The following is a 21,014-nucleotide window of genomic DNA, read 5'->3' on the forward strand; positions in this document are numbered from 1 at the left end:
TTAAGTTTTTCACCAGAGGTGGACTAGAAAGTTGGGAGGTCTATAAAGAAATTTTTCATAATTATTACACGAGTAATATGACGTTTTATCATGCATTTGAAATTTTGTTACTTAAATTATATAAAGTGAGAAGTTATTGTTAGCAATGAAAAGAATAAAGTTTGAGTGATTTGTCTCCCAAAAAAGTTTGAAACGCATTAAAATTGTTTATATGTGGTCAAGATTTGATTGGATGAAAAGGTTATTGGGTTTTTGCACGTTGATTTATTGATCAGGTAATATCAATTAGCCAAATATGTTAACAATGTCTTCTACATTCAGTAAGAGGAAAAAGGGACTAAAAAATAGGATTAGAATGGTAGAGATGTTGTCTATTTTTTAATTTTAACCGATCTAATTCTAAACAAAGTGTATAAAAAAATTTCAATCAAAGAAAATAATTGAATAAATAAATAAAATCATAAAATTCGTTAAGTTAACAAGAAAAATCTAAAAAGAAGAAAGTACAAGATTTGTAGCAAAATCTTTCTTGTCAGTTTACTAGAAAATATAATAAAATAATTAAAATAAAAACAAATAAAAAGTAAAAATAAAAAAAAATTGTACCAATTTTATAATTTTTAATATTTACAAAAGTTACAATTAACTATTTTATTAATTTTTAATATTTTTAATTTTCCAAGTTTTATTATTTCTATAAAAAACTATAAACAAATTTGATATTTTTAATATATTTAACCATTAATATATCTAATCCATATATAGACTACATAAATGCTATTTTTTAAATTTATTTAAATTATAGACTTAGCTTTTCTTTTTAGCCTTTCACTATAGACTTTTTTTATTAGGAAAATGCTAACGAGTGTCTGCGAGATAATTTAATCATTATTTAATAAATTAAAATAATAAATTTTAAAATCAAAATAAATGTATCCAATACATTAAAAATATATTAATTAACTTTTTAAGAAAATATTGAATATATTCAATACATTGAATCGATAGTTTTTTTATTTGAAATTTTTAATTAGTGTGCCGAGCACTAGTTAGCGTGACACTTTTTATTACTTCTGAAACATCTTTATTTATCTTTTTCTCTTGATTGAAAATATTCAAATATCAATCAAATAGCATAAAATACTAAATCTTTATTTTATTAGTAGAATATCACACCTCTTTTAATTGTTTTAATATGTAATAAAATTTTACTTTTCATTTATAGAATTGTATACTTTCTAATATGTGAAAAATATATACATGTTTAATAATAACCTAGCTAGGCTCTTTTTATTTTCTTATAATAACAATGTTGAAACTTTTTACTTAAAAAAAATATTTAATATATCTTTAAAACTAATTTAATAATTTTTCTACTTTATTGAGTAAAATATAAATGTAAGTTACTTAAAAACAAATAAAATAAATTTGATGTTTGAATCAAATTTAAATTTATTTATTAAATTAAATGCACGTTTGGGTGAATGGTAATTTGAGCATATAATATCACTTTGATTTGGAAATAATTGGATACAACTAGATTCCTACTAACATTGGACATACATCCTTTATATTATTTGAAATCACTTTTACTATTTTTAGATATTTTCGACACATGACCATTGACCACTATATTAAATACTATACTCGCTTTCATATATATTTTTCCTTCACAAATCAATTAAATTGAAGTATTACAATTTACATCTACTATGAAAACCTCTCATTTTTCAACACGTGTACCTACTTATTGTATCATTTTATTCTATTTTGCATTTGAATTTGCAATAACATTTTTTATATCTTCACGTGATACACAATCCAGTTCCATCTAGTACTGAGTACTACTAGGATGCCATATTGTGAAATCATGGTTATGTTATTATCATGTCTCGTGTGATATAGTAGTACTGTTCAATTATTGTGAAGGATTTAATGCAATAGCTGGTTGGGTATGCATGTGATATAGCTGGTTGGCTTGATTTTAAATAACCTAATAAATTAAAATGAATTGTAATTAAATATTTAAAACTCAGCAATTAAAAATATTTGAATTTATTATGAATTATTTTAGTTATTATTTAAAACTATTAGATTGAAAAGAATTAATGATTAAGATGTGAATTAAGTTATAATAACTTACTCTTTGAATATATATATATATATATATATATATATATATATATATATATATATATATATATATATATATATATATATATATATATATATATATATATATATATATATATATATATATATATATTCCTCATCCATGCATATATATACTCACTTGTGTTTTTTTTTACATTAAGATATGTTATATTCTTTTTTCTTAAAGATCTAATAGTTGCAATTTATGTTGTAAGTTGTGACTTATGGATAGATTCTTTATAGATAAGTTTGAGCCAATTAAGGCATTGGAAGTAATGGTTTATAGTTGTTGAGTTTGAATGAGAGTAGATAAACTAAGTATAGAGGTAGCGTTATTAGGTAACATTATTATTTATCAATGAATGGGAATCAAATATGAAAGAGCCATGAAGAGTGCGTTATGCTTTTATGCTTCCATGCTTAATGTTTTCATTTTTGTAATTTATAATATTCCAATACATTATTTTAAAAAAAATCTTTTACGCAGTTGTTTGGACAAGCATGTATCTTATCATAGCTCATGTCAATAGAGAACAACATCTTTTTGGCCTCATATGTTCGATTGGGAAGAACATTATCCTCTGGTAGCATATCTTTCATAACGGTAAATAACCTTGTGAAACTTTTATCCGACCATCCATTGTCCGCCTTTAAGTTGTACAACCATTATACAACAGTTTCTCTGCATCGCTTACCAACCTCTCAAACATTTTGGGACAATTCTTAAGATCTTCTTCAAGTGCTTCTGCAATCTCTTCGACTCGATCATAATCGTATGTATCCGTGCCATTGTCGTTTGTAGCATAGGTCGTATTATCCCTCGATTCAACATTCCCGTTACTTTTCTCAACATGCAAATTCTAACATGTATAACTTCTATCAATTCCATGCCTCTTTAAATGCGATGCCAACTGAACCGCGTCAACCCGACTCCCATAACATCAACCCAAGCAAGGACATGTCATTCGACTGAGGTTTTTGGCGTGCGCAACAACAAGCTTAACGAATTCTGATACCCCATTCTCATACTCTTTCGACAATCGATTGATAGCCATCCGTTTTTTATCCATGATTTTACTACTAAGCTAAACAAAAACACTAATTAGTTACACAACTATAACGATAGAACAACTAATTACCTGTAGAGAAAGTCAGCAACTTCTGGAACCACACAGTGTAAGATTCTTGGAAATGGACAGAATTTAACTCTTCACATATAATCCCTCCCTAGCAAAGATATTCCTGACCAACATTTATCACGATGGAAAAAAAGAATGAGAAGCTATATAAATGAATCATCACAAGGTACCATAGATTTTAAATGAGTGTTGTAATCTTCACTAACTATTGAAGATTTTAAATTAGTATTACAGAATTACTATAAATTAGCATCTCAAATATATATATATTCATGACCAAACTTAACAGTACACATTTTTCTGACCAAACAAACACTAAGACCAACATATCAAACAAACACTCCCAAAATTGATGTTATGAAATATCATAAGACTTGAGAACATATAAGGGCACAATGTCATAACATTAAAACCCAATGAATCAAACCAAACACATCAAGAATACAATAATTAATTCCAATTAGTTCGAATTATATATTAATTTCAAATGAATTCAAAATGAATTAACAAATAAGTGTGATATACAAGTTTCGTTCAGAACTGACTCAAATGACCAAAATATTCAAAGTCGAACGAATTCAACACAACCAGGAACAAATCACACTTTTTCAATTAAATTCAATGCGACAATAAAGACAACATGGTTGCCCCGAATGGTTTCTCGGTAATAATATACGCGAATAAACACGACATTGACATTAAACCATCATCGAAACTATCACAGAATCCTCACTTCACTCACAATTCCAATTGAAATTAAAACCCAACTAAACACTAACACATATCATAGCCTCAAAGGTTTCTCTATTAGCTTCGATACGAATAATCGTAGCAATAACATTAACCTTTCATCGAAACCATTCAAAGAAACTAATGACATACGCAAAAGAAACGACAATTGGTACCAAACTTCACATTTCAAAATGAGTTACAAGAAGTTCAACATAAACTCAGAACCTTGACAATTCAACCATGGACTTGACAAAAGAATTTTTATCAGAGTAATTACAATATTAATCTTTTATAGCGAATAAAGGGTGTCTAGACTCACTGAAACGGCGGCCAAACATTGAATGTGGAGTTCACGTTGGTGATTCCAAAAGCAGTGTGGAATTTGGGTTGTTGGGTTGTTGTTTCAGAAGTTGGGGCTGTCATGGCTGCAGGTAAGGGATAGTTTGGGTGGTGCGGAAGAATTTGAATGATGGCTAGAAAAGAAGGCTGATCGAAAAACTAGCTGCTGATACCATATTGAAAAATATTTCGATGCGTTTTATTGATTATCAACATGTAATATATACAGGAATTAAAAATGTAGAATAGGAAATTTTTTTCCTCATATTCATTACATATTAACAAAAGACTGCTTTAAAAATATGAGACATTATCTGGGTTGAAGTTCTTCATAGCCAGCACAAAGAACACAAAAAATTTGGCAATTTTTGTTCGTCCGTGTAAACATCATTCATCAGCCTTTTTTCCACGTTTGGTTCATTTCTTGACTTTAGTTAAAGAAATGTCACCTTCAGGAAGAGCCTTAACGGAGATTTCGATAAAATATGAAATCCTCACTCACACTTTCCAAAATTTGTTTCAAAGGTTATACATATGAAATTATTGAGTAAATGATAATGGTTAAAAGTATGTCATTATAAGTGGAAGGAAATAAACTTGTAGTGAATGCGAGGTTTGCTGAACTACCGCGGTTGGCTGGGAAAAATAGAAACATTAAATAGTTAAAATGGTTATTTTATCCGATACATAGGTTCAAGCGATGAAAAGGAGGAGTATCTGAAATTTCGCAAGAGCACCTTCAAGTTGAGTGATAAGTTGTTCATCTTTTAGGAATAACACGACTTAACTACTTTTCTATCTTGGTTGCCATTTCACTTTGATTGCAAAAATTTTCTCCAACATTGAATCAAGTTTGATGGGGAACTCGAGGGGATAATTGATTCCAGCCTATAATGTGTATGATAGTAAGGTGAAAGCAATCAAGATAACAACCACATAATAAAGTACGAAAAAAATTAAAACTTAGTTAGAACACTATGGCCTCGTGAACCTGAGTCATGGTTGAGCGGCGTTTTGCAGCAGTGGTTTCAATTAGCTCTGCAGCCTTGCGATCCTAAAAAACAAATTTTGATGTTTCTCCGTCATGTAGAACTTCTACAACAATCTTAAACCTAAAGCGGTGGGGGTAAAAAAACATGAAAACATAAGTTTATATCAACCAAGAATGAAGTTGCTAAGCAGGGAGTGAAGTCCAAACCTCCACATTTCTTCTTCTGTATGGTGACGTACCATCCATGTAAAAGAATAGAGCTTTGCCAGCCTTGGCAGCTTGAGGGCACTAGTGGCAAGCACGGTAGCACCAACCGTTTTCTAAAGCTATAAGTTTTCAGTGGTGGCAACGGTCACGCAAAAAGTGGGCTGCACATAAACGGGACATTATGCAATTGAAAATGGATAATTTAGTAATGAAATCAGTATAGTGAAAATAACAATATTGTATACCTCGCACAACTGGATGATCTCACATAGAGTAGTGCTGCTCAATGTCCTTCCAATAGATTCCTTAGGCAAACTGCATGAGAAAATATGTTTCATAAAAGTGTACACAATACTACAACATTAAATAAAAACATAAGGTATCTTAGTTTTAATATGGTAGGGCAAAGGGAGGGAGTCCACCGTTTGATAAAATCATTCACTTCAGGCAGATCCGCATTGATGTGGAGTTTGGTCACATTGTATGTGTTTTTTTTTTATTTATAAGAAAAGGATGCATTAATAAGATGCACAAGGGGTGCATAACCCATTACAACCAAAACATGAAAACAAAGTTGTTACAAACTCCCACCCTAATAAAAAACAAAGACCCGGGAATTGATTCCAATCCGACCAAACAAATTCGACTAACCCCCTCTTTCCTACGACCAACCATTCTCAAGATAACAATTTAATCATCCCGGTACTATCAAAATGATTCAAAATCCCCCCCCCCCCCCCCCCCCTCAAAAAGGATAGAATTCCTACATAACCAAATCACCCAACAAAAAGACAAGCCAAAATACCAACCTAAACTAACATTAAACTTATTACTACAACATACCTCCAAAGCTTGCAAACGGTCCACAATGGTTCCGTCAAAATCGATCAAGTCCACCCGAAGCCAAATACAAAGGTTGTTCCACCACCGTTTGACAATGGGACAACCACCAAAAAGATGCTCTATATCTTCATTATCCATGAGACAAAGAGGTCACACAAGGTCATGAGCACACCGTAAAATACCCCGTCTTGCCAAATTCATCTTTGTCAGAAGTCTATTAATGAGCAACTTCCACCCAAAAAATAAGATTTTACTAGGGACTTTAGTGGACCCAAAGCTTCTTGTAAATCATGCGCCAAGAACTATCCACTACTTCTTTCACGTTTATAGCCTTTGTAATAACTTCGTATGTGTTTGTCACAACTAGTTTATATTTGCCTACATAGAGAAAAAAATATTAACACACAATAATATACAATAGTATAGTGTATTGGATAATAATGTTTGAATTATTATTTGCAGTGAACATTCCTTCTTCACTTTAGCAAATTTCAGCAGAATAACAGCGGATTTCGAGGAATCATTAAATTTTTGTCTGTGGTCGAAGAAATCAATTGCGTATCCTTCTTAGAGTGTACAGTTCAATGTGTTGTCGCTTCAGTTTAAAATGGATTCGGTTAGTGATCACAACAAACACAAAGCATTAAAGATTATCGAAACCCTAAATATAATAGATAAACATTCATACCTCAAATCTTGCAAAAGCATGTTGACTTTTGGTTTTTTCATTCATTTTAACATTGAGTGTAACCAACATCATCAACAACACCAATAATATCTACAATAAAAGGAAATTTCATTGAAATTGATAATAATCCAGTAAAAGAAAAGAAAACACATATCACAATTCACCTCTCTCCCTCTTTTGTCTGGAATTGCTTGTTTAACAACTATTATGACAAGTTTTCTCACAACAATCACTACATGCATAGATTATAACCCACTACATGAAGTAAACTAGAATAAGGCACCTTTTCAAGGTTTTCCTTTTGTTTTATAAAAATATTTTTCAATTCTATAATATGAAACTTCTCCCTCAATTTTTAGTAAACATTATTTACAATACTGAATTTATAAAATTGTCATTTCATTTATAAAGTTCTTTGATATTCTATTACAATAAGTAGCTTAACTGGTGAAAGGTTAGTTTTGGTTTATTTGAATTGGCATTAGTGAATTTGTTTGAGGTTTTGACTTGACCGTTTTATATCAATGCAAGTCTCGGTTTGGTTATATTTGTGAGTGACTTGATTAATTGTTAAGGGATGGCTTTGGTTATTGTGAAAGTTTGAACAAATGACTACGCATGAATTAGTTTGAACTAGATGATAGTATACCGTCTAGTGTAATTGGAAGAAGAAATACACTCCTAGTAGATCTTTTAAATTGAAATGCTTATTGTATTTTTGTTTCTTCTGTTAATACAATTTTGTTTTCAGGCAGGATTGCCGATGCCGGATGTTTTATCTGTAAATTGTACATCACTGTCAAACACATCTGATATTTTTGCAAAGGTGAGAAATTGGAATGTTTAAACATATTTTATTGAATGTTGCATGCATTACTTAGTTGACTGACCAATTTGATGATATGGTAGATACTTGGATTGCACAAAACTCTGGGGAAGAAGGGTTCAGGCACAGCCTTGCAGCAACTTCGGAATATGTATTCTCATGAATCGCGTACAAAGAACATGATGTAAGAAACATATTCTTGACACGACTTTGATTTAAACAATATATTATTTCTTTAATGAACACATGTTAGTTGTTTCTGTAATTTGGATGCTAACAATAAGCCACCATTGTAACAGATTGATTGTAGCAGATGAATTAGATTATCTAATAACCAAAGACAGAGCTGTGCTCCATGATCTTTTCATGCTTACCACTTTCCCGTTTTCCAGATGTATACTGATAGGTAAATTTGTGAAACAAAAAGTGTTTTTAATCTTGTTCATACCCTTTGATTGTGAAACAGTTTGATCTGTTAATGATCATGAATAATTGTGCTTGTTTTTACAGGTGTAGCTAATGCAATTGACCTAGCAGATCGATTTCTTCCAAGGCTTACTGCATTAAATTGTGAGTAAAGTAAATCAAGTCTGTCATATGAAGGATTTTCACTTCTTTTTTCAAATAGTATAGTATCATGTATCAAATGACCTCAAGATTTAAGCTGCCCTCTTCATTTGTAATTGTATATTGATCTCTTTTTAATTATTCTATTTTTCTGTTTCAGGCAAGCCTACTGTTGTAACTTTTCGAGCATACACAAAAGATCAGATCCTTAGAATTCTTAAAGAAAGACTAAATGTAAGTTTACAATTGTGCCGTTTTCTCCTTGAAATATAACTACAAGAATATTTTATTAATAGTTTTTTGTCTTGCAATCAGGAACTTCCTTACACTGTCTTCCAACCACAAGCATTAGAACTATGTGCTAGAGTAAGTACATAAACCACTGTCCAAATTACTTCAAAGTCATAATATATTTTGATTAATAATCTAATGTTACTATAAGGAGCACAAGAAAGGGATATTCTATCTCATCATTAAATAATATTCTTAGAGTCTAATTAGCACTCCGACAATTGCAGAAAGTCGCCGCAGCTTCTGGAGATATGCGGAATGCTCTTTCCATATGCAGGTCTGTCTTTTATGTCCTTATTATTTACTGTTTATTGAATAATCATTGCCCCTATATTTGAAATCCTCTCTATTGCATATAAGCTGAGTGCTTAAACTTTGCATCCTCCGGAAATGAATGTTTTTGATTGTTTTTTCAGGAGTGCAATTGAGATGTTAGAAGCAGAAATTAGAGATTATGCTTCCAATTTGAATGCCTTAGAAGAGAAATCATCCTCGGAACAAAATCTTCCTACAGCACTGGATGTTGTGAAAAAACAAGAACTTGATATGGTAAGTTCTTGTTGATTTGTTTCTAGTTTTGCTATGATTGGCCACATTCCCCTGCATTGATTTGCACTAATTCCAAATTGACAACAGTTCAAGGATAAAACTCAGTGATCAATGAGTACAAATTTGCATTTGTCATGTTTCTATGTTTCTAATTTACATGGCTATTATCTCCCTTTTTGTAGCAAATAATAGGCCTAATATTTTTAATTCATTGCAGGTAAGGATTGATCATATGGCTCTTGCCTTGTCCAAAACATATAGATCACCGGTGGTGGATACAATACAATCTCTGCCACATCATCAACAGGTAAAGTAATTGCATCCCTGCTAAACAAACATGGAACAAGTCGAATGTAGATTGTTGAAACATACATGCAGCTCTCTATTTTATGTAACTTACTTTCTAAGATGATTTTTTTTTATTTGTTTGCAGATTATACTCTGCTCTACCATGAAACATTTCCGAGGAGCCAAGAAAGACTCAATCCTTGGTGAGGTATGCTTTATCAGCTCTGAGACTGTTCATAGATGGACTCATTTTAACTGTTATATTGGTTACTAAAACTGTAATAATGATACAGTTATATAAATCTTATGCGGCGATATGCAAATCATCACTAATTCCCCCAGCTGGAATTATGGAATTTTCAAACATGTGCAGAGTGTTAAATGACCAGGTATTTAAATTGATTTGATTATGAATTTCTTGATATAGTTTTTGCCACTAGATGATCAGTTAATGATGTTTCATAAATTATTACTACAGGGCCTTATAAAACTAGGACAATCCCGAGATGATAAATTGAGAAGAGTGACACCCAAATTAGACGAAGGAGATATTACTTTTGCATTGCAGGTATAATCTTTCATCACTTGGTTTTTAAACCCCCTAAGATTATTGTGCTTGAGTTGATAGTATCAATGTTTCTTTGCCACTGATATATTCGTCAAACAGGGGATCCGCTTTTTTTGAAATTGTCTTCAATGATCCTCCTTACTAGTGGTTGCAGCAATTTTAGAAGCAAGAGATTTTAGAGGAATTTCCTGCTTACTGGTGGTTGCAACAGTTTCAGAAGCAAGAGATTTTAGAGGAATTTTATTTATTTATTTTAGAGAATAATATAGCAATAATCATTAATTATAAACATTAAGATTTCACATTAATAAAGTGATTCTTTTCTCATACTGTACCAGCCTCAAATATGAGTTTTCTAGATTCATTGCAAATATTCAATCCAATGCAGTAATTTAACACTTCAATATGGTTGATTCTTATTAGATTATATTCTTGTTAACAGGTGTTCCTTGGACACAAAAATCTGGAATTCATTGAATAATGAAGAGGAATACAAAACAAAACTCTAACTTAAATACACTTAAATATATACGTTAATTGTTTTATGTTTTAATAATCTCATTTCTCCCATATAAAAAATAATCTCATTTCTAAATCAATCTATGAATTTATATTGACAATATGCTCATTACTCATATTATGACTCGTTAACTTAACACTAATATTTCTCCAATCATTATTACCTTCATGTGTTAATTTACTTCAAAGTATGTGATTGAATAAATCCTCCTCTAGCGTTGCGGGTTGAAGACTCCTTCTCCTTCCCCTTCTTCGACTAAATTTAGGTAGGGATTCAAAAAAAGAGTCGTTCCATCTCTTGTAATTGTGAATGTACTTTATCCAAATTTTGGCATTCTCTTTAATAATACATGCACGATTTTGTATTTGCCTCTATCAGCAAGTCAAATAACCTTTTAACGGAAGAGCTCTGATGCCCCTTTGATAGAACATTCCATACAAATAACAACTTAAATAGAGTATTATTATTATTATTATTATTATTATTATTATTATTATTATTATTATTATTATTATTATTATTAATTTATTTTTTTTAGCTTTTTTAAATTAATAAAATTTAATTGTCGGTGTGTATGTGAATTAAATTCAATTAATAATAATTATTAATGGATAATTGTGAGATTGTTTTTGAATTAACAGTGGAAGTTAAATTAGTTAATACTACTTTCCACCCCTGTAATATTGGCGAAATTTGCTTTACCCCCCTGATAATATATTTTTTTTTGTTTTCCCCATGTAATATTTTTTTGTTTGGATTACCCCCTAAGCGTGTAATTTAAACACCAAATCTGGGGGGCAAATCAAACAAAAAAATATTACAGGGAGTAAATTTTACACTTAGGGGGCAAAAGACATAGTATTTTTATACTTCAAGGGGCTGTTCGAAAAAAAAAATTTTACAGAAAAAAAGCGAATTTCACCTATATTACATGGGGTTTTGTATATTTAACCCAAGTTAAATTGGGTTATAATTATTTTTAAAATTAGTAATGAAAGGTGGTTTTAAATACGTGTCCTATCAATAAATTTCAGTCCTACTTTTTAGTGATTTTATAAATTAAAATAAGATTGGTAGCGGGAGTCTTGCAATCCTTATCAAGTACAAGCAGTGAGGCAGTGTATATATATATGTTGGTTTATTTACGGCAAATTCTAATCGAGAAACATGAGATCTCACAAACTCAAAAGAACAAATCCTAACATCTTCTCTTCCGCCGAACTTCCTTTTGATGTGATTTCAGAAATACTAGCTAGGTTATCGGTGAAGTCCCTTCTTCAATTCCGATGCGTCTCCAAATCATGGAAGTCACTCATCTCCGATCCAAAATTTGCTAAAAAGCACCTTAACTTGTCCACCACGCGCCGCCTCCTCCGTGTAAGCTACGACAGTCCCTCGCACAGGTTTATTTTAAATTCTTACTCCCTTCAATCCGTTTTCACAGATACAAACTATAACCTCACTCGATTCCAGTTTCCCCTCAATGTTATTTCTGAACGCTACTCCCATCACCTTGTTGGCTCTTGTGACAGAATTCTCTGTGTTGCCAATTATCGCATCTCCCCGGATTATAAACGTTTCGTTGTACTGTGGAATCCTTCTATTAGAAAATTTAAGGAATTGCCCCATTTTGAAAACCCAGCTGAGCTCTATCGCCTTCGGCTTCGTATGACATATGGCTTCGGCTATGATCATGTTTCTCATGATTACAAACTGCTTGTTCTTTACAAATGCCTCATTGAACACACAACTAGAGCAATGGTTTATACTTTCAAGACTGATTCTTGGAGAACCATTCAACCTTTCCCTTCAGATTTTGGTACTCTCCCTGATTATCCACAGGGAAGATATGGAAAATATGTAAGCAGTACAGTTAATTGGATGACCTGTCAACGCTCGATTGTTTCTTTTGATTTAGTCAACGAGTCTTATCGAAAGATTTTGCCTCCTCGACAACAAAGAGAACCTATATATTTGGGTTTGAGTGTGTTGAGGGATTGGTTAAGCATAATTTCGGATCATGATGTTTGGGTCATGAAGGAGTATGGAATTCGAGACTCTTGGACTAAATTGTTCAATGTTACTCACTTGTTAGATCCTCCATCTAATTCGATTCTGGCATACACACTTTAAAACTAATTTTATTGATTCTGGCATGGTTTCTAAAAGGTTTTCAATCTATAGTGTCATGGGATACGGATTCTCTAACGTTTGCGCGGCAACGTTAGAGTAACTTTCAATCAATGTGGACCATTTGTTTAATCTAAAGCTTCATGTTGTGCTATGTGTCTTTTTTTTTTTTTAAACATGAAAAAAATGGACATTCAAAAAGAGAAAAGCATTTCCATCTTCATTCTCGCCTACGCCCGCCATCATCCAAGCCAAAAGGAGCACTACCTACAGGCTACAGCACCACTACCTCTTGTGAATGGTTATTCGTTCATCACCATTTCTCTCCTTTTCTGTATATATAGTATGATGGAAACTATAATTCTTCCCCTTATTTCCAATTATTTTTCATCATTTTTTTAGGGAATAGAAAGTTATTCCCATTTGAGTTTACAGTTAGCGGTGCTCAAATTCTAAGCGGTGCTCAAACTTACGGGCTAATCGAAACCAATTCGAAGTTCAAATGATCATGATATTTTTAGAATTTAAATAGTTTAAAGGAATGGTGCTCGATTGTTTATCCAGATGGTGATTTACTTTTTCTATTTGATAATTCCAAATGAAATTATTTTTTGTATTCACCAAATTCACTGTGGCCTTGATGGCCATAATCATGGGCGATAAAAGGAGACAACTATTATCTTTAGACTGATTGTGGTGTTCAGAGTCAACACAAGATAGTCAGAATGAGGATGGTGGTCTTTTGGTTTGAGGAAGAAAAACAGTGACAAAACGCAGACATGGGAAATGCAGTGCTGTGCAATGGTGTGTTACTTTAAGTTTCAGTTTGTTAAAAATTAATTAAAGACATGTGGCATAATGTGAAGCTTCAGATTAATCTAATGGTCCAAAGAATTTGAAAGTCACTCTGTAGTTGGCGCTACAACGTCAGTGAATCCAGATCCAGTGTCATGTTTCATATCACTATTTATCTTTTATTAATTTTTTAAGTATTATTATAATTTTACAATATTTTTATTATATCTTCAAAACTAAGTCATTAAGTTAGTTTGTATTCCTTTTATGTATTATTTTTATCTTTGTGCTATATCTTCAAAACTAAGTCATTAAGTTAATATGTATTATGTATTATTTTCATCTTTTTGCTATTTTTATATGTATATAGAGATGACACACAATTCTAGATAAATGAGAAGATGAGTTGTATATTGTATAGAAAGTTAGTTTGCCACGGAGGAATTATGTCTGGTTTGAGAAAATCATATTTATATTATAAGTTTTGGTCAAGAAAATCATATATTTTTTTAATAAACAATTAAACTAGTGAGGGATTTTGAAATCATCACTAATTATTGAGGGAATTGAAATATGTAACTAATTGGTGGGAGAACTATAATCAATCACTAATTAGTGAGGGAAATTATACACATCATTAATCAATGACGGAATTTTGAGAGTAAATATTTTATTTTTGGTCAATTGTTAGTGACAAAACTATTTATTTTGTGATGATTTTCTTCTCAATTTGTGATGAATCAAAATTCCGCCACAAATTATTTTATGACATGTAAATTCGCTACGAATTGAGTCCTCACAAAATTTGTCATTAATAGGATTTGTGACGGAATTTTATTAGATTAGTGGTGAATTATTATTACCCTCTCTAAATTTACTATTTTTAGTGGTGTTTTCTTTTTTTCATTTTGTAATTTTTGTAATTACAAATTAGTATTTAAAATAAAGAATTGTTTTAAATTTTTATATTTTATAAGAAAAATAAAAATGAAAGCAAATATAATAAAAATAAGATTATATTAATGGTATTTTTTTAATTTTTATTATCTTTCCAAATAAACTAGAAGAAATACTTGAACACAAAGAGAAGAGACTCATATCCATTAAACATAATACCCATATTACAATAAAAGGGAAATAATTCCAACATCAAACCAAACCACGAAACCAAGTCATCAAGACAACATTAAGGACTAGGACATTCTTATGCAATATAATTGCTTATTGACCGAAAAGAAAAACGACAACTTATTACTAACACATGATAATTTAAAATTATCTTTATTTCATGCAAACAAACATAGCTTTTTTAAAGATACCATTCTGACTAAGTCCCCTTTCCAGTAACGTACTCAGCAAGTTGGCTGATATCCAACGGATAAGTCACATCTGGAGTATCAGCACTGTTGTACGCAGCTAATGCAACAAAGTTGTTCACAGCTTCTGTGGGATGAATTCCATCAAACCAAACGTATTCATTTCTATTAGTGCATGGTATTGAGTCAGGAAAACAGAATCCATTAGCTTTTAAGGAACAGCAAGCTCTATCTGTAACAGTAAAACCTAAACCACAAAAAATCATATGCATTAATTTACAATATTTAAGAACTTAAATCATAGACGTTTTCATTATTAATATTAAAAGGGTCTTGCTAACCAGTACCCTAAGGGCAAGGTTAAACATTCCAAAAAAAGAAAATATTTTATAGAAAATTTAATATTTCAATTTTCAAGATATTAAATACACAGATTACCGAGATAAAATTTATTATTTTAAAGTTTTAACCATTACCCTGAAGGCACTGGTTAGCATTTTCCATAATAAAATATGAAATGAAATTATTTGAAATGTTTACCAACGGAGCTGTCAGGGACTAAAGCCGTGGTATTTATGAAGATAGTTTTGGAATAAAGAACTAGGGAATTGAAGTCTTCCACAAGAGATTTAAGCTTCTGACTATATATTAATGCAGCATCATTCTGTTCTTCAACACATGATCCAATAGGTTTCCCTTCATCAGAAATGGCAAGTGGTGAGCAACCTATTTTATCCAACCCGACTAGCACAAGTTTTCTTGCATAATTGTTATGCAAAACCTGTCCACCAAAAATACCAATTTATTATAAGTAATCAAATTATAGTTGATAAATATTCGACTTGAAGTAAATTTTAGTATATACCTGTAGATAATTGGATAATTGGTCAATAAGAAGTTGAGCATATTCGGTAGGGTTATACTGTTTACTTGTTGAATAGTGTTGTGGTTGGAAATAATTTAGTGCGTAATCGTTGGTGCCCATATAAACATAATACAAGCACTTTGAGAGATGATCTTTGGCTTGTGCCAAACCGCCAAGCTCGGCAACAATTCTGGACACTGTAATTTTGTGATTTTGTAATTGTAATCCCAAGTAGATATTATTAATCTGCAAAGATTGTGTAACACTATTTTAGTGGTATTCATTATTAATCTGACTTTTATATATCTTGATGGAACAAAGTTAATCTCCAAATATATTATCTTATTCAAATTTATAATAAATACCGCTGTTTTTTTGCCAGTCTCGTAAAGAATTCCACCCGAACTAGATGCATAGTTAACACCTTTCAGAATGTCATAACCAGTGGTATTTGCAAAAGGTGGAATCTTTTTCTCAAATCCAAGTAGCTCGCCTACAAAATTATAATGTTAACTTGTTCAATAAAAAAATCATAATATTCAAAAAAACTTAAATAAATAAATATATATATATATATATATATATATATATATATATATATATATATATATATATATCACTTGTTAAAATATTTTCTTTTATTTATTTACAATGGGTTATTGCTAAACTCGTAGAAATTACAATTGGGATGAGTAATTTTCCCGATAAAAGACCACCTCCAAATAAGAGCTTTACAATTCCACACCACATCTCTAGAATTTCAAGATGTATCGTTAAACACAACATAATTCCTATGCAACCAAATACTCCAAATAATAGCTAGCCAAATAACTCCTTCTTTTCCTCTTTTAACTTTCTTAACTCTACAAAAGGAACTCCAATACAAAAAACTCTCCTTAAAATCAAGGAAGTTAATGTTCTAGAGTTACGACGAGTTCAAGAATTCAGATGAATAAGATAAGCACGTAGACATCACATAATAAATAAAAATATAAAAAATCTAATTAAAAATAAAATAATAGGTGATATGACCTATTCATTTGTTCACTAGCTCATAATTTTACGCTCTTCCACTACGCATGAATTAATTTCGTTGCATTATAAAGTTAAAGTTTGAACAAATGGCGATTTTGGTGTCAGTTCCTCCGAACTAATGTGTTATGTATCTTTGTTTAAATATATGAGCAGTTTGTATGATGTTTATCATGTAGCATCCCATTTGACGTTGTTTGAGCTTTTAATTACTCTTATTCATTATTTAATATAACGATGAGAAAATGAGGTGTTACACATGCACTTACATACTCTCCCTTTTTTATGATGAAAAATATTGTCGGAGCACAAAGTGTATTTCACTTCTCCCCTTACTTGTTGCATCCATATCCCAATTGTGATTTCTACGAGTTTAGCAATCTATAGAGATAGTCATGCACCACTCTGATTTCCCAATTTAACTAGTTTTCAATATACAAAAGAAAAATATTTTTTATAAAACAAAAGGGAAACCTTGAAAAATATTTTTAAAAAACAAAAGTCAAATTAATACAAACCAATAAAATGTGTACTAAATTTTACTTTTAGAATTTTAACATATGGTATCCCTCGGAAAATAATGCAATGAGTTAGAAAACTGATGCTAAAGTTGGCTTATTATTCATTTCTCAAATTAGGCAAGCAACAAAACAGAAGATAATGCATGGCTTACTAACACAAAATGATAATATAAATAAACAACTAACTAGGCATAAGGTTGGCAACAAAAAAATAGAAGAAATCTGTTCAAACTCCCCTCTCAATATACTAGAAAACACCACAAACTATTGCTCATAGCGGCCACGCAAGGATCTACCCAGTAAGTTACTTTTATCACTTCTGTTCTCTACGTTCTATCAACATGTTAACATTCTTTCACTTATTTTTTGAGACCAATGCAATACCTATAACTTACCGTTTCTTCTTTCTCAATTTTTCTCCATGTCTCACTCTTTTTGATAAGTCATCTTTCAAACTATGTGAATTTTAAATTTTAGGATGAATAATTTAAGTGTCATTATTTTTATAAATATAAAAGAATATGACTTGGACAACCGCATTCTTTTCAATATTTGAGTAACTTAAATCATCCTATTTCTTCCGGTACATTAACAAATGTAGTTTAATTTCAGGATGTTTGTTGCACCTTATAATTACCAAAGTCATAATGGAGAAACATCATTCTCAAATATCATTACATTTTTCTTTAATCACTAACACTTTTATATTTTTCCCATTCTTCTTAAGCCGCTTTCATGTTACCGCAGATGAAATGTACACATCTTGTGCACCTTTTAACTGTGGTAATTTCACATCCTTCATAAGGATAGCTTATATTAATGAAATTACCACAGCTAAAAGGTGCGCAAGATGTGTAAATTTTATCTGCGGGTAACCTAAAATTGCTAAAAAAGAGTGAGAGAAATATAAAAGTAGTGATGAAAGAAAAATGTAATGATATTTTAGTATGATATTTTTCCATAATAACTTTGGTAATCAGAACGTGCGACAAGCAACCTGAAACTCAACTACATTTGTTAATGTGAGATATTGGATCGAACTCTAGTATGGTCGAACGGTAGCTTCTTGGTTCGACAGTTTGACAGAGTTAAGCATCAAGTCGAAGGTTGATCACATGCTGGTGTCGAAGTGTGCATGTTGTAGTCGAAGATGGGTCGAGTATGCAGATGTCGAAGATGTTAGGGTTGTTAGCATGTTAAATTAGGTTTTAGTGTTTAAAAACCCTAATTTGTTAAGTTAGCTTTTTATTTAGTTGGCTTGTGTAATGGGCCCTGTTGAAAAAGCCCATTAGTTAGTATGTTAGGTTTTATTATAAATAGCATACTAGTCTCTCATCATTGCCAAGCTGCAAATCCTAATTTAGGGTGAGAGAGGTTATTTGTTATTCTTGTAAACTTGTAATCTTGTTGTAAGCGAAAGTAAAAGAATAGCAGTTATAACCAATTATTGTGTTCTTCTTCTCCTCCCTAATTTCCTTTTATACTTTGTTATTGGTATCGTTTTTCACAACAAATTGGTGCGGTGAGCATGGAGAAGATGCCTTCAACAAAGTATGAGATTGAAAAGTTCACCGGAGTGAATGATTTCGGTCTGTGGCGCTTGAAGATGAAAGCCCTACAGGTTCAGCAGGGTTGTTTGGAAGCGTTGAAGGGAGAGGCAAGCCATGAATGCAGAATTGACGGCAGCGGAGAAGATGAATATGATCGAGAAAGCACACAACGCAATTTTGTTAAGCCTTGGTGATAAGGTTCTCCGGCAGGTATCAAAGGAGACGAAGGCATCAGGGGTTATGGGTGAAACTTGAAAGTTTGTATATGACCAAATCGCTGGTAAATCGACTCTAACAGAAGCAGGCTTTGTATTCATTCAAGATGATTGAAGACAAAGTGTGGGCTGAGCAGTTGGATATGTTCAACAAGCTGATTCTTGATCTTGAAAATATTGATGTGAAGATCGATGATGAAGATCAAGCGCTGTTACTAGCGTGTTATTTGCCTCGATCACATGCTCACTTCAAAGAAACTCTCCTGTATGGAAGGGAGTCCATGGACCTTTGGAGAAGTTCAAGCAGCCCTGTATTCTAAGGACTTGAACGAACAAAAGGAGCATAAACCTTCGACTGTTGGCGGAGTTTTGGCCGTTAAAGGAAAACTTTTACGAAAGGATGGTAAGTTCGACAAGAAGAAGGGCAAAAGCCAATCGAAGTCTTATAGTGGCGAAGCATCTGGAGTTCGATGCTATCATTATAAGAAGGAGGGTCACACAAGAAAGGTGTGCCCTGAACGCCTAAAATATCATGGAGGTAAGGATAATGGCAACGCTGCCTTTGTTCAAGATGATTTCGAATCATCTGATGTTCTTGTGGTTTCAAGCAGTGACTCTAAGAAGGAGTGGATTATGGATTCAGGTTGCACTTGGCACATGACTCCAAACAAAGACTTCTTTGAGGAATTATGTGATCAAGATGGTGGATCAGTATTGCTGGGAAACAACAAGGCTTGCAAGATTGCAGGTGTTGGATTTGTGAGATTCAAGCTCCATGATGAGTCAATAAGATTGTTGACTGAAGTCAGGTATGTTCCTGACTTGAAGAGAAATTTGCTTTCTCTTGGTGAATTCGACAAGAAAGGATATGTTTTCAAAGGAGAGAAAAGTATCTTAAGAGTCATGAAGGGGTCGAAGGAAGTCTTGAGAGGCGTGAAGAAACAAGGCTTGTATACCCTTGAGGCTGAAGTTGTAAGTTGTTCGACAAATGTTGTATCCACGAAACCTTTGTCGAAGACAGAAATCTGAAACATGAGATTATGCCATGTCAGTGAAAGGGGTCTGGTCGAATTAGGGAAACAAAATCTGCTTGGTGGAGACAAAGTCGAAAAGCTGAAGTTTTGTGAACCCTGTGTACTTGGAAAATCTTGCAGAGTGAAGTTCTACAAAGGCAAACAAATAACACATGAATCCCTTGACTACATCAATGCTGATCTTTTAGGGCCTGCAAGGTGTCCGTCACATTCAGGAGCAAGGTATTTTCTATCCATAGTAGATGATTATTCCATAAAATTATGGGTATTCATCCAGAAGACTAAGGATGAAACTTTTGAGAATTTCAAAAGTTGGAAGTCTCTAGTTGAAAATCAGACTGGCAAGAAGGTCAAGAGGTTGAGAACCGACAATGGCCTTGAATTTTGCAATGAGGCATTCGACAGTTTTTGTGCTGCCTCTGGTATTGCAAGGCACAAAACTACTGCAGGTACTCCACAGCAAAATGGTTTGGTTGAAAGGTTTAATCGAACTATTTTGGAGAGAGTCAGATGCATGTTGACTAGTGCGGGGTTAAAGAAGGTGATCTGGGCTGAGGCTGTTTCGGCAACAACATATCTGATAAATAGATGACCTTCGACAATGTTAGATATGAAGACACATGAAGAAGTTTGGGCGGCACATCCACCAGATCTCGATAAACTGAGAGTATTTGGCTGTGTAACCTATGCTCACATTAGGCAAGACAAGGTCGAACCTAGAGCTTTGAAATGCATGTTCATGGGATACCCTGAAGGAGTCAAAGCTTATAGGCTATGGTTCCTAGAGCCAGGTAACAGGAGGTGTATCACCAGTCGAGATGTAGTTTTCAATGAAGCAGAAATTGCTTTTAAGA

The 21,014-nt window shown here is 32.2% G+C and overlaps 3 protein-coding genes across 4 annotated transcripts in view; 2 read left to right on the forward strand and 1 right to left on the reverse strand.

The window, feature by feature from the left end:
* The first annotated feature begins 7,691 nt into the window (after positions 1–7,691).
* Positions 7,692–10,535, forward strand: LOC131594359 (cell division control protein 6 homolog B-like). The gene is made up of 13 exons (XM_058866465.1): positions 7,692–7,919; positions 8,003–8,103; positions 8,219–8,325; positions 8,430–8,489; positions 8,647–8,720; positions 8,802–8,852; positions 9,005–9,054; positions 9,194–9,326; positions 9,544–9,633; positions 9,760–9,822; positions 9,908–10,003; positions 10,093–10,182; positions 10,282–10,535. Exons 1-13 carry the CDS (start codon positions 7,797–7,799, stop codon positions 10,297–10,299), a joined length of 1,056 nt encoding a protein of 351 aa, XP_058722448.1. The 5' UTR covers positions 7,692–7,796; the 3' UTR covers positions 10,300–10,535.
* Positions 10,536–11,869: 1,334 nt separating this feature from the next.
* LOC131595131 (F-box/kelch-repeat protein At3g23880-like) lies at positions 11,870–12,835 on the forward strand. The gene has a single exon (XM_058867414.1). It carries the CDS (start codon positions 11,870–11,872, stop codon positions 12,833–12,835), a length of 966 nt encoding a protein of 321 aa, XP_058723397.1.
* Positions 12,836–14,700: 1,865 nt separating this feature from the next.
* Positions 14,701–21,014, reverse strand: part of LOC131594360 (GDSL esterase/lipase At1g29660-like) — a 10,199-nt gene continuing 3,885 nt past the window's right edge. Inside the window, exons 1-5 of one of the 2 annotated variants that reach the window (XM_058866466.1) lie at positions 16,525–16,573; positions 16,174–16,301; positions 15,809–16,054; positions 15,484–15,724; positions 14,701–15,190 (exon numbers count right to left, since the gene is read on the reverse strand). In XM_058866466.1, coding sequence (XP_058722449.1) covers positions 14,955–15,190; positions 15,484–15,724; positions 15,809–16,054; positions 16,174–16,301; positions 16,525–16,558 — 885 coding nt within the window. In that variant the 5' untranslated portion in view covers positions 16,559–16,573 and the 3' untranslated portion in view covers positions 14,701–14,954. Of the gene's footprint in view, positions 15,191–15,483; positions 15,725–15,808; positions 16,055–16,173; positions 16,302–16,524; positions 16,574–21,014 lie in introns of those variants that run through there. The other variant, XM_058866467.1, reaches the window with a different exon arrangement.

Source organism: Vicia villosa, linkage group LG4 (assembly GCF_029867415.1).
Source record: "Vicia villosa cultivar HV-30 ecotype Madison, WI linkage group LG4, Vvil1.0, whole genome shotgun sequence".
NCBI classification, from domain to species: Eukaryota; Viridiplantae; Streptophyta; class Magnoliopsida; order Fabales; family Fabaceae; genus Vicia; species Vicia villosa.